This window comes from Miscanthus floridulus, chromosome 17 (genome assembly GCF_019320115.1).
Source record: "Miscanthus floridulus cultivar M001 chromosome 17, ASM1932011v1, whole genome shotgun sequence".
NCBI lineage: Eukaryota > Viridiplantae > Streptophyta > Magnoliopsida > Poales > Poaceae > Miscanthus > Miscanthus floridulus.
In genome coordinates this window covers 10636273-10650774 of record NC_089596.1, presented here as the reverse complement: position 1 = coordinate 10650774, position 14502 = coordinate 10636273, and the positions used below count along the sequence as shown (strand labels likewise).

Sequence of the window (14502 nt, the reverse complement as noted above, 5' to 3'; positions counted from 1 at the left end):
AAAGAGGCCATAGTTTGGAGTTAGAATTTTAAGTTGCCTAATTCAACCCCCCCCTCTTAAGCGTCACGGTCCCTTCAGAAAGTATTGAGCATATAAGTACCGAGTAAGTACTTGCGGATCCGCTTACCAAAGGCTAACCACCCAGTGCGTTCAGAAAACACACAGTCGACATGGGTTTATAGGAAAGCCTATGATTTCTGGATACTAAGGGCCTAATTGAGTATCTGTTTTAAAACATAGAGGTGTGTTGTAGCTGTTTAATCTAATGGCAACAGACCATGACGATGAGGAGTAACTAAGTTAAGTTTAAGGAATAAGTTGAGATCAAAGGGAAGAATGTTAGTTTGATCTCCACCAATTGACCAATTGGGCCCTTGGATCAGCGCCCTCATCAGGGGCGCCCAACCGTTCCATTGTTGGTGGGCCCCCGTCGTATGTGGGGGCAGAGGCTCTATCTACTAGGTTGACTTGAGCCGTCGTGACCCACCTAAAGAGAAAATCCTAATCCGATCAAAAGAGAACGTGCTGCCAGCGACGGAAAGCCGCCACCGACTTCATCGTCGCCTCTGCATCGCCAGCACCGCGCCTACACTGCAACGACACCGGCGTCCACGTTGCTGCGGTGCTATGGACCTAACTGTGCTAGGGCGAGGTACAGAAACACGTCTCTCATCCAAGTCTAGATTATCCCCTAATCTATGTTTTAGAGGTACTATGATCCTATCACTGAAATCCTACGATTTATTTACCTTGACGGAGCAGGCAACTGTGGGAAGTGACAGCAGAATCTAGACAAACCAGTTTGGCCAGCAAGATAATCATTGAGATTGCCCACTGTATTTCGAATTCTGGAGTGGCCATAATTTGGGGGTACATAATTTACAGGGTACATTGGATGGAGCTGACAGTATCAGTTGCCTTCAAGCTTTGGATTCTTGGCAGACAGATAGACACCGAGTCTTAGTTGTAACATCCCATCAGTGTCTTCCTTACCCTATCGACAACACGGTTCCTGTTAGCGAGGCTGTTTGCCAAGGGGAACTCTTTGCTGTCATCCAGGAGGAATCTGTAGACCTCCCATTGACGCTCGGATGCTGCTTGTCTCCCAATTTCAGCCTGACATGACAAAAAAAAAAGTAAATACTAACTCACAACGAACGAACTGGCTTGCTATCTTCTAGGTTCAGTTAGATCCGAGAATTCTTACAGAGAAGATGCAGATCTCGAGTGCTTTCAAAGCAAGAGTGGCATCATAGAATACGCGTGGCCGTCCCTTCCCAGAGAGCTCAACCGGGTTGGCAACAAGGAGTTCTGTGTCAGGTCCACGACTGACAATCAAAACCCTAAGAGGATGGAGCATCTCAGATCTCAGGCGTGACCGCAGAGCATCCTGTTTCTCAGGATCAACAACCTTTTTGCCATCTACTTGTTTAACGAAAAGATCAACCTCTCGGCAACCTTTACTGACTGACCCTTTCTTGTCTGATCTGAACCGCCCGTAAAATATCTGAAACAGAGTACCAAAAAACGTAGTATAAGATAATATGCACAAGGCATTTGAACTTTATACAAGTACATTCATGCATAGAGCTCCAAATACCTGAATGTTGCAGTCCTTCATCGTCCTCAATATGTCATAAATGAGCCCCTTCTGATCAGCGCAGATAATTTGAACTAGCGTGTGTGCAGGGCTCAGGGAATTGTCAAAGTTGATAGTGGCGGTCTGAACCTTCTTCAACTCTGCGCTAAGTGAACTCGAGCAGATCTCGCTGTCAGCTAGTTCCACCCTGAACAGTTCCTCAGCAATTTTCGGTGGAAGAGAAGAGAATCCCTGCTGGAACCCTTCTGCTGATAGAACCTCGCAGCTTATGGAAGGACCCAAGGTAGCAATTAGCGTCGAGCAAGTCTCCTCTTGCCTTTCCTTTTTGTGCAGCAGTTCCCTTCAGAGAGAAAACATGATCAGTCATATTTCTGAATTACTGTGTGATGCTGCGATAAGCAGTGCCATAAAACTGAAGCTAATGCCTCAGGCAACAATTCGGTTGCGCCCTTACATGCCGTCGGTGATAAAGAAGAGGTCCACAACTCTTCCGTCTGGTGTGGTCGACACCTTCACTCTGTGGATTATAAGTTCTAAGTCTGATAGTATGTGCGTCACATCTGCAGATGACACGGGACAGTCAGTACTATTCCAATTTCATTCACAGAGCTGACATTAAAAGCCTTTTAACACTTGAGGCATGAAGAGACAGATAGATAGGTGGTCATAGTTACCATGCAGCAATCCTTTGCGGTCCGGCGACAAGAGCTTGAGGAGGTAGAACTGCGAGGGGCCTGGCTGGCTGATGTCCGGGTAGAACGGGATGGAGTAGGAGGAAGGGCACATGGACATGAGCCGGTTCTTGAGGCTCGCCCACCGGATTTTGATGGACGAGGAGCGGGGCACCACCCAGAACACCACGAAGCACCAGTGGCCGTCCGTAGACACGTCTGCTAGAATCACACACAAAAAGGAATAGAATTTTAGACGACAGCAACAAAAGAGTTGCAGGCAGGTTCGCAGAATTCTGAACTGCAACAAGGACCGAAGGACAAGCATGTACTATTATCACAAGTGAAGAGCTGCAAATTGTCGGCATGTACGGCACGGTCAACATAGATAGCAGTAATGGCTGAAACTGACTAAAAACACAGGGCACCGAATTTTCAGAGAGAAAAATACTGTTCCGCTTTGAATAAACTGAATATGGGTTAATCCGAACGAGCCATTAAGGAGAGGACATGAACTGTAGCGAGATTGGTGGCAACTTGGCAGTATAAAGAAAGGGATGGGAAATGGAAGGTTTCCGTTCTAGAAACTAAAAAAGAGCAGACGGATAACGATGAAACATAAAAAAGATGTCGCCGGTGAGCTGTACACCCAAATCAAATCACTGAAACAGAAATCTGGAAAGGAGGAGAAAAATGGAAGAAAAAAAATAAAATCTTTGTCGACGCAACTCCACAACAAGCAGTCAGAATCAATCAAACGGAAGGTGAAAACGAAATCGAAATTGTAGTCCAGCACTCCAGCTACCCGGACTCTGAATCGCAGGCGAGACAAGGAATCGATTTTCGTGCAGAGATGGCCGCGTGGCTCGATTGATTGAACTGAATTTCATCGCAGAGAGGGAGGAAGAAGCCAGGGGGAACGGGAACGGGACGTACCGCCGCGGGCGATGCGGAGGCCGAACTCAAGGATGGTGCGGCAGAGGTCGCAGCCGAGGCCGGCCTGGTCGGGGCAGTTGACGGTGATGACGGTCTCCTCGCCCTCGGCGGCGGCCAGCTGCATGACGACGGCGTCGTCCCCTCCCACGGCGGCCGCCGCCATACCCATCCCGCCGCCCAGCACCATCCCCCCTGCCGCTCCTCCTCCTGGGCGCGCCGCCACCTCCCCCACCGGCATCACCACGCCGGACGCCGGCGAGATTCCGGATCCTCCGCCTCTGTCCCTCCCTCCCTCTCTCTCTCTCTCTCTCTCTCTCTCTCTCTCTCTCTCACACACACACACACACACACACACACCTCCCTCTCTTCGCGGGTCCCGTCCGTGTCCGGTCCGGTCAGGTGGTGGTCCTCTGTCCTCTCCTCCTCCTCTCAACAAGAAAATTATATAACCTCGACGAGTGTTCCGCGCCGCGGCGCTTAAATACTGGATTTTTCTGCAGGGTGGGGTAAAACTCGAGCACGATGGATGGTGATGGCGAGGGCGCCGCAGCGGCGGGCGGCGGCCGGCTTCATATCTGCGGTGCGGGGGCTGAGTCAGCGCTGGGTCGGCCAGCCCCGGGTGGCCGCGTTGCGTGCGCCGCGCGCGAGGGCCCACCTGTCATTGCCTGCCCGTGGGCACCGTAACGGCTACGTGTACTAGAGACAGCTGCGGCCACGCGGGTTTGTGGTTCTAGAGGAGGGAGGGAATCCAACTCTTCTTTCCTCTCCTATGAAACACCTAGGTCAACCCTCTTCTGTCCGGGGTTTTCAATTTCGATGTTAAAAGTTTTTCGTCCACTTTTGAAATTATCAAACTCATGAAACTTGGGCTGACATTTTGTCAAATTTTTTAGAGACTTAAACGTGAAGAATTAATTTTTCTAAAAATTATAGACCTAAACGAAATTTACCATAGTGTATGACTATCATCTGTTGAGCACAAGAATATACACGTACCGTAAACAATAGGAAATATGAGCCTAGAATTATAAGACATTAATTTGGTTTTCTAAATACCTAGTTTTTGATATGCACCTGTCTAGATACATGGTAAAAGCAATGAATCTAGAAAAAAAATAGAACATCTTATAATTTAGAACGGATGTAGGTAAACTAAAAACAATTTTACTAGTTGCACCAAAACAGCTAATAGCAACTAATAGTAGCTATATATGAGCTATTAGCTAGCTAGCTATTAGCAGCTAATGGATATAAACTAGATCTAATAAGTAATTATGTACGCGCCATGAATTATCCTATCTTTTATGGACTATATATATATGTGTGCAAAGATAAATAAAACAATATGTTTGTTACTAGATCTTTCCTCAATTCCTCTTGAGGAACTGAATACTACACAGAGAATCACACACACGCGCGTCTATGAGTGCACTATTCACTCAATCTATTTTCCTGGAAAAAGAAGAAAACAAGAGAAGGTCTCTGCAAATTTTTGCGGGTAGTAGCAACAGAAAAAGAAAATAAATTGGGTGGGGAACGTTGCGCATCAAATGGGTGTGGCTTCGTAAACGTGTCGTTTGTATGGTTAAACTTTTTTTTTTAATTATAATGATACGTAAATCTTTTATATATTTGAAAAAAAAATAGGTGTTTGGCTTGGCCGGCAGCTACGTGGTGTTGTGGCTACCGTCCCGAGAGCCACACGTTTGCTTGGGCTTGGGCAGGTAGATAGCGATCACATCACCATATAGATCACCATCACCTGGAAGCTCAACACTAGCTGCCCATCTCTAACCAAATAGCTTTATGATGTGGTGCCTTTACCGGCTAGCTCGAGAGACTTCAACAATTTCATTCCCTGATCGATATGTACGCGTGTACCTTATAACTCGACCGGCCATTTATTATGTCCTGATCTATATATACGGATCCGTTAGCTAACTAAGTTGATGCATGGACACATGTTCATTTATGAAACGTTGTCAAATCCAACAGTTTTATTCATGTATTCATCTTAATCCATATAAATTTTATTTCAATTCACTCCAACATATATGGATTGAGGTGGATACACATGCATCTAAACAAGCCTTACCTGATGTTCCATCCATCCCAAATTCCTAATCCCATACATACATGCATGTTCTTTCGTACTACGCATTTTCCATTATATTCCTGATCGACATGATATAGGTGTATTTATGTCCTGGAGGATAGATATATGACAAAATAAATATCGGTCGACGGCTCCACGTACCTTTATTTTCTATTGCCTATTTAGGTATTCTTTTTCCCCCTTTTGCGATGAACTACTCGTTCTATCCTAAAAAAGGTGTTGCTATTTTTTGTGCTGGTCGATCAAATTTTATTAAATTTAACTAGATTTGCAACATTTATATCTCTAAATAAGTTTATTATAAAAAATATATTAGTTGATTTATCTAGTGATACTAAATTATGTATTATAGATATTAATATTTTTGTATATTTAGTGAAAGTTAAAGTTATTTAACTTCTCAAAAGTAAAAATGATATTCTCTATAGGACAGAGGAGGTAGTACTACGTTGTAAGCGCGTGATGCATGCATGTGTTTTCTTTGTCTGCATCATCAGCCGATCAATACAAGTTTCTTTTCTTTCAACGGTCCAATGGAGTGTGCAATCCAGAATCCACCACGTGCTATAGCCTAGCCGCACTATATATTACCGATCGAAACAGAGAGGCACAGATGGATCAGAATTCAGACGGATTAAACTGACCGAGACATCCAACGCATCCATCGATCCTATGCATGCATACGTATGTAGTACGTGGTATGTGCTGGAGAGATCTGGTACGGTGGCATGCATGCACGCACGATGATGCATGCACACCCTACCCATGTTCAGTTCCAACAAAATTGCAGTCAAACTGACTCAAGGATCGGATTCATCATCATTTATGATGCACCAGTGTATATATCAATTAAATATTTCTAGCCTTTTCACCATGTTTTTTCAGATTTCAGATGCTTCCGATCCCTACATAGCATATACATACGCAACTAATCTTGGCGACAAGGAACATGCATGCGTACGCAGTCTGCTTCTGCCGGTTCATCCTTCACGAGGTTTGTCACGAAACTGAAGGGGTTGTGTCGGGTTCATACACTACCGGAATAAAAAAATTCTGCTCTTTGTTGAGTGTTTTTGTGTTTACCGAGTGTATTTCCTCGAACACTCGACGAATAAGTGATTTGTCGAGTGCTGCGCTAAAAACACTCGAAAAAAAAACACTCGGTAAAATAGGGGGTTTGCCGAGTGTAAACAAAAAAACACTTGGCAAAGAGCAGGTTTGCCGAGTGTAAAAAAAACACTCGGCAAAGAAATAAAATATTATTTCTGGAAAAGAAGAAGAAAAAAAAATTAAAAAATTTCTTTGCCGAGTGCTAGATCTACGACACTCGGCAAAGAAATATAAAATATTTTTTCTGCAAAAGAAGGAGAAGAAAAAAAATCTTTGCCGAATGCTAGATCTGCACCACTCGGTAAAGAAATATAATTTTTTTTCTAAAAAAAAGGAGAAGAAAAAAAAATAAAAACCCTTTGCCGAGTGCTAGATCTACAACACTCGGCAATTTTTTTTCCTAGAAATAAAAGCCGCACACCGCCCCCTCGGTCACCCCGCACACCGCGCCCTCCGTCACCCCACACGCCCCTCTCCCTCCTCCTCCGGTGCCCTCCCCTGCTCCCTCTTCCTCCTCCTCCTCCGGCGCCCTCCCCTGCTTCCTCTCCGGCCCGGATCTGGCATGCCCCCCCCTCCTCCCTCTCCTGCCCGGATCGAGCGCGCTCACTTCCTCTCCCACACCGAGCGGCGCGTAGCCTCCACTCCCTCCCCACAGCAGCGACGCTCGCCCTCTCTGCCCCCACAGCGGCGGTGGGCACCTTGGCAAGGAGGAGGCCTGGCCTCGGTGAGGAGGTGCCCTAGCGGAGAGTGCCCTGGTGAGGAGCCCTGGCCCCGCGACGAGGAGCCCCGGCGGGTGACCTGGCAAGGAGGATCCTCGGCGGCCTCCCTAGCGGCCCAGAGGACTAGCGCCCCGATGGCCCAGAGCCCGGATCCTACCTCAGCTCTCTCTCACTCCCCTCCCTCCCCACAGCGCCGCCCTCCAGCGGTGGATCTAGAGCTCCAGGTAGTGCATCCAGGGCTGTGGCTCCTTACTCCCGGTGGTGGATCTAGAGCTCCCGGTGGCGGATCCAGAGCTCCCGGTGGTGGATCCAGAGCGGTGCCTCCTTCCTCCGGCGGCGGATCTAGGGCGGTGGCGCTCGTCGGCGGTGGATCCAAGGTGCCAGCGCCCCCCCGGTGGTGGATCCAGGGCGTTGGTGGATCCAACGAGCGGCGGTGGCGGGCCAGCGCCGGAGCGGCTGATGCTTTTTTTATTTTTTTCAAAAAATGTTTGCCGAGTGTTTTTGGGGCACTCGGCAAAGTCTTCGTCGAGTGTCCGACGAAAAACACTCGGCAAAGTTAGTTTGCCGATGAAATTTTTGCCGAGTGCCCTTTATCGAGTGTTACACTCGGTAAACCCTTTGCCGAGTGTATTCGTGGCTTTGCCGTGTGCCCTAGGCACACGCCAAAGCTCCCATTCCCGGTAGTGATAAACCCGGGGTCCCTTGTAGATCGGCTTTCTAACAAAAGGGTCGGCCCAAGCAGACAACGAGCAACTCATAGATCGGCCCAAGTATCTGAACAAATAGGCCAGGAGGGCGATCCAATCACCGACCGGAAGGTCTGTCCGAGGAGGAGTGACACCCGTTTTCCGCCTCCGGCCCACCTCACCGACCGGAGCGCTCGCTCCGACTCTAGCCGATTCTGGACAGCCTCTCTGACCGAAAGGCGTGGCCCAAGCACTACATCCGACTCCGATCCCGCATCTCCGATCAGGGTACGCAGAAGCCCTGCTCACCGCTCTTCTCCGACTGGCGCAACCAGAGCCGACTGGGACCAACCGACCGGGGACGCCCGCCCGGAAAGGACCAGGGAACGAACGGAGAAAGTAAGGCAAGGCGCTCAAAGTCAAAACCACGATACTAGGGACCATACCCTGTACACCTGCAGAAATAGTACTCTGCAACCACCCTGACACAAAACAGTGTTGTAGGCGCCGTTATTTTCCTCTACAGTATTGTGGGCACCTATTAAACTCCCATACGATAAGGCCCCCCACATGCCTCTAGGCATCAACGGTGTTGTGGGCGCTGGGATTTACCGTACCGAGCGAACATGGTGAAACTCCTCACATACCTCTAGGCATCAATAGTATTTGCAGGTACCGACATCTGCCATACCCGAACAAAGATGACGTAACCTCCCACGTGCATCTGACATCCAATAGTGTTGTGGGCGCCTACCATCATCCTGTACCCACCCGCGTGGGCAACAAGGCTTAGAAGCATACGTACTCTCTCCCTCTCACTTGTAAGGTCATCCCCTTCACCTATAAAAGGCGATGCGCTCTCTCCCAAGAGACTCAGTTGATTCAAGTTCATACAAGTTAATCCAGATTGATCAAGTTCACTAGCTCACAACCATAGAACCGTCAGGTTCAGACCTCAAGCACACGCTTGAATACTTAGCTCATAGAGGAGCTCCTGTCGCTCTCGGCCCTTCCGACCGGAGCCGACCGGACCTCTCATGCACCCCATCTTTCTCCTTCTCGTTTGTAACCCCACTGCAGACTTCGAGCACCTGGGCTCAGAAATAAAGTCATCGACTGACTCAAACTGGACGTAGGGCACATTGCCTGAACCAGTATAAACTGTGTGTCATTGAGTGCTAGGCCACCTCCGATCACAACGTACGACAAAACTACAAATATTTACTTGTTAGTCACTTTCTGCACCGACAGTTGGCACCATCCGTGGTGAAGACGTTGTACGTTCAACACTTTTTTGTTCATCGGATGGCCCACTTTTCTACCACCCTCGCCGTGGCGGGCTCTGGCGATTCGATTCGCTTCGGCTCACTGGAGTTTTCTGCGCTCCCACCTGTTGGGATGTGGGTTCCACCCATCTTTGAGCCATCCCAGGCCTTCCTCTTCGAAAGCCTAGACTTCATCACCAACTGGCTCGGCGTACTACACCTCCGTGAGGAGGCACTCGTCAGAGGGGCGCCCTCCATCGACTCTGGGACGCACGACTTCAATGACGCGGCATCTGCGCTTCATTCTGAGCAAACTCTCCGCTCAAACCCCGCTGTAAGTAATATGCGTACTGTTATTTACCCTTTACCTACTATCTCCTGTTGATCATCCAGAGGGACTGTATTGTCCGCGCCACGAACACCGTACATTCGGTTCCCCTACAGCCTTGCATCCCCCATGGATGCATACGCTCGGGGGCTTCGAAGGATGCTAGCGCCATCCCCCCTCACATCCAAACTCATGGGAATGGCGAGCTATGCTCCTGCCACTCTGCACGAACTCCTGGATGATGAGGGTGAGAGCGATGGCTCCAGCATCGGCGATGTGGTACCTCGCCACCGTTCGTCCTAGGAGTGCGCTATGGTGGATGCTCCAGGACAGCCATCGGTTGTTGTGGAATCTACAATTCTACACAGACTCACACCTCTCCAGACCCACGTGTAGGGGCCCTCACGTCTGCGCAAGCGCACGCCGAGGAATTACAACAACGGCGGCAGAACCAGCGGCCGCCTGCGCCAGCGCATTTGATATAGCATGTTGCGCCCCATGCGCATGGCCCGGTGGGTAGCGCCTGGGGTCGCGCCTGTCAGGTCCAACACGACATCATGAATGATGGGAATGATCTCCCACAATTCGCTCGAGCTGGCCAGAACATCACTGCTGCGGCAATGCTTCTGAGCGGCGTTCCCGAGCCCGTCGACCCCTAGGAGCGGGTAGTCTACCGAAACCTCTGGGTTCTAGTAGAAGCCGCCGCTGTTGAATAGGCGGAAAGCTCCGCATCGCGACTCCGACACATGCCCTCTCTCGTCACTAGGGGAATAAGGACGCACCGGACGGATCGCTCCATCTGCTCATTGCTACAGCCGCTAGGCGTGGCTTGGGGGGCGACAGTCGCGCCACGATCCGACCTGGCGCCTGCTCCACACCGACCATCGGTACATGAGCGGCCCGGTCCACACCAGGATGCTTGCAGCATCGTCAGCAACTGGCATTGGGCCCGGCATGATGATGATGTCCACCGAGCGGTGGCAAGAGCAGGCGACACGGATCCCGATCGAACCATCGAGGGGAGCGGTGAAACGTGCCCTAGGCATGGTCATCGACCGGACGACCAGAGTCCCAGCCCTAAGGGTCCGGGGCTGCGGGCCTTTGATCAGCGTATCCGGAGAGTGCTGTTCCCATAGCACTTTCGACCGCCCACCAACATCACCAAGTACACCGAGGAGACAAACCCTAGTATTTGGCTCAAAGATTTTTGGCTCGCCTACCGAGCGGGAGGGGTGGATGATGACTATTTCATCATTCAGTATCTCCCCATCTGTGTGGGGGAACATGTTCAGGTATGGATTGAATTCCTCCCATATGACAGCATCCGCGACTGGGCGAACCTCAAGAGGGTCTTCGTTGAGAATTTTTAGGGGACGCATGTCCGCCCTGAGAACTCCTAGGACCTCAAGAGTTGCCAGTAGGAGCCCAGCGAATCCCTGTGGGACTACATCCGCAGGTTCTCCCAAAGATGCAACTTCCTCCCTGATGTTGTTGACATGGACGTCATCAGCGCATTCCTCTTCGGGATGACCCGCGAGTCCCTAATCCACAAGCTTGGATGCCTGAAGCCCCGTACCACCCGCGACTTGCTCGACGTCGCCACTAACCACGCCTCCAGCGAGGAAGCAGTCAGAGTGGTCTTCAATGGAGGCCAGGACAAAGGCAAAGCCAAGCGCATGGACTAAGACAAGGGCCCCTCCACACAGAGGGGCAAGAAGAACAAAAAGGACTGGTGTCGACCAGATAACACCGCGTTGGTTGCTGCAACTGACCGCACAGGCATGCAGCCCCAACAGGACCTGCCTAACCACTTCAACAAACTCATGGATAGCCCATGCACCAACCACGCCTACCCCATCAAACACCTCTAAAAGGACTGCGAGCTCCTCAAATATTTCCTACAACAGGTCGGCGGGCCAAAAGAAGAGGATGGCAAAGAGGCGACGTCCAAGAAAGGGGGCACGACAGGCAAGGATGGAGACAGTTTCCTTGACACCGATGAATGCATCATGATCTTTGACGGATCCAACATCATCTGGTCCAAGCGCCAGCACAAGGTACGCTATAGAGAGGCAAGCGCCGCCGAGACAGCCGTTCCCTCCTTCCTCAACTGGTTGGAATCTCCGATCACCTTCGATCAGAGGGACCATCCCTCCCATGTCATGAGACTAGGACGCTACCCGCTCATCATTGATCCCATCATCCGCAAGAAGCGCCTCACCAAGGTGCTGATGGATGCAGGCAGCGGCCTCAACATCCTCTACATCGACACCCTCGACGCCATGTGCATCCCCTGATCGGAGCTCCGCCTGGCGGGCTCTCCCTTCCATGGAGTGATCTCAGGAGCACAGGCATACCCACTCGGGCAGATTGACCTGTCCATCACGTTCAGTAGTCGAGACAACTTCCGCTCGGAGGTTCTCACCTTCGAAGTGGTGGACTTTCCAGGATCCTACCACGCCATCTTGGGGCGGTTATGCTACGCCAAATTCATGGCAATCCCCAACTACACCTATCTCAAGCTAAAGATGCCGGGACTGAACGGCGTCATCACCGTGACAGCGCCTTCTCACATGCCTTCACGTGCGACCACGAGCACTACAAGCTCACCACTATGGTCGTCAACTCATTCGAGCTCCCACGGGTTAGGGAATCATCGATCCTAGCAGTCCTAGACTGCAACAAACCAACCTCCTTTATGGCCTTTTGATCGCTCGAGGAAACCAAGGTGGTGGGAATCGACCCCACCGACCCAACCAAGACGGTTCAGATCGGGATCCAGCTCCCGGCCAAATAGGAATGTGAGCTCGTCGACTTCCTGCATGACAACCACGATGTCTTCGCATGGCAACCTTCTAACATGCCGGGCATACCATGGGGGGTCACCGAGCACGCAATGTGCCTCATCCCGGGCTTGAAGCCTACCAAGCAGTGCCTGCATCGCTTCGACGACAAGAGGCGCGGGGCCATAGGCGAAGAGATCACCAAACTCCTAGCAGCCAGATTCATCAGAGAGGTATTCCACTCCGACTGGCTTGCCAATCCTGTTCTTGTTAAAAAAAGATCAGGAAGTAGAGAATGTGCGTTGACTATACTGGCCTCAACAAAGCGTGTCCGAAGGATCACTTTCCTTTGCCACGCATAGACCAGATAGTCGACTCCACCTCGGGTTGCGAGATCCTCTCCTTTCTGGATGCCTACTCAGGCTATCACTAGATCACGATGAAAGAGTCTGATCAGCTCGCAACCTCGTTCATCACCCCGTATGGTTTGTACTGCTACGTAACCATGCCATTTGTCTTGAAGAACACTGGTGCCACCTACCAAAGGTGCATGCAGCAATGCTTCGCTGACCAAATCAACCCACTCGATCAGCCTGACCAAACCGAGCGGCCAAGACCAACGATCGTCATCTATGTTGATGACATAGTGGTCAAAATAGCTCAAGCCTGTGACCTGATCGCAAACTTGGCCGCAACGTTCATGAACCTCTGAAGGTTCAACATCAGGCTAAATCCTAAAAAATGTGTTTTCGGGGTTTCAAAGGGGAAGCTGCTAGGATACATTATGTCTGAGCGCGGCATCGAGGCCAACCTCGAAAAAATCATGGCCATCTCCAACATGGGTGCCATACGCAACATCAAGGGCGTGCAAAGGCTCACCAGCTGTTTGGCTACCCTAAGTCGATTCATCTCCTAGCTCGGCAAACGGGGGATGCCACTCTACAAGCTCCTCAAAAAGACGGACACTTTTGTCTAGATTGAGGAAGCCCAGCAGGCCCTGGAGAGCCTCAAAGCATCCCTGATGTCATCCCTGATCCTCATCGCTCCCGAACGAGGAGAACCCCTTCTCCTCTACATCACAGCCAGCAACCATGTGGTAAGCGTCGCGCTGGTCGTCGAAAGGGAGGAGCTAGGACACCAACTTAAGGTCCAACGGCCCATATACTTCATCGGTGAAGTACTCGCCGACCCTAAGGTCTGGTACCCCTAGGTGCAGAAACTCCTATACGCCATGCTAATGGCGACCCGGAAGCTCCTACACTACTTCACTAACCACGAAGTCACGGTCGTCACTTCATACCCACTCGGGGACATCATCCGCAACCACGACGCCATGGGATGAATCTCTAAGTGGGCACTCGAACTCATGGGCCATGACATGAGGTACATCCCTCGTACCGCCATTAAATCTTAGGCTCTCATGGATTTTGTTGCCAAATGGACAGAGGTACAACTATCGACCTCGGACGTCACCCATGAGTACTAGATAATGTACTTCGATGGGTTCGTAATAGCTCCCGGCTCGAGGGCTAGAGTGGTTCTGATCTCCCCGGACGGGAGTAGGCTCCACTACACCATCCTTCTCCACTTTTTAGCCTCAAACAACGCCGCAGAGTATGAGGCCCTCATCAATGGACTATGCATCGCCATCGAACTCGATGCTACGTGACTCTACGTTCATGGTGACTCAGAGCTATTTGTTGATTAGGTCATGAAGGAGTCCTCCTGCAAAAGCCCCCTCATTGCAGCATACTATCAAGAGGTGCACAAGCTCGAGGACAAATTCCAAGGGATCGAGCTACATCGCATCCCTCGAAGGGACAACGATGTCGCCAATTTTCTTGTGAAATTGGCTGCCAGGAGGGATCCATCCCCAAGCAGGGTCTTCATCAATGAAGTCCATGAGCCATCCGCTCACATCCTAAAAGGTTTGATCCAGACACACCCCGACCCCCAGTCGACGCTCGGGGGCTCCGACCCTGATGCCAAGCCAGCACCCAAGGGCTTCGACCCCAACGCCAAGCCAGCACTCGGGGGCTCCGATCCTAGTACCTTCATGACAACATCACCCACAAACATCATCGTATTAGCACTAGATCAAACCAACTGGCGAGCGCTGCTACTCGCCTACCTCCTCGAGGAGGTTTTCCCACCTGAAAGGACTAAAGCCCGATGGATCGCTCGACGTGCCAAGACCTTCATCGCGCTCAATGACGAGCTCTACAAATGGAGTCTATCAGGAGTGCTCATGAAGTGCATCCTCACCAACTAGGGGAAGCAACTCCTCC

General features: G+C 50.7%; 1 protein-coding gene across 1 annotated transcript; it reads right to left on the bottom strand.

The window, feature by feature from the left end:
- Nucleotides 1–789: 789 nt before the first annotated feature.
- On the bottom strand, nt 790–3712 carry LOC136516373 (ACT domain-containing protein ACR9-like). Its single transcript, XM_066509756.1, has 6 exons — nt 3208–3712; nt 2275–2490; nt 2055–2160; nt 1601–1940; nt 1208–1507; nt 790–1116 (listed from the first exon to the last, which is right to left on the bottom strand). The coding sequence occupies exons 1-6, from the start codon at nt 3443–3445 to the stop codon at nt 961–963; spliced, it is 1356 nt and encodes a 451-aa protein (XP_066365853.1). The 5' UTR covers nt 3446–3712; the 3' UTR covers nt 790–960.
- Between the last annotated feature and the right edge of the window lie 10790 nt (nt 3713–14502).

Bases quoted from the DNA above. Each gene is read 5' to 3' on its own strand.
- LOC136516373 (XM_066509756.1), bottom strand. From the start codon at position 3,445: ATGCCGGTGGGGGAGGTGGCGGCGCGCCCAGGAGGAGGAGCGGCAGGG. The intron at 1,508-1,600 runs GTATTTGGAGCT...ACTCTGTTTCAG, and splicing joins TGAAGGACTGCAACATTCAG to ATATTTTACGGGCGGTTCAG. The intron at 1,117-1,207 runs GTAAGAATTCTC...TTGTCATGTCAG, and splicing joins TCGAGATCTGCATCTTCTCT to GCTGAAATTGGGAGACAAGC.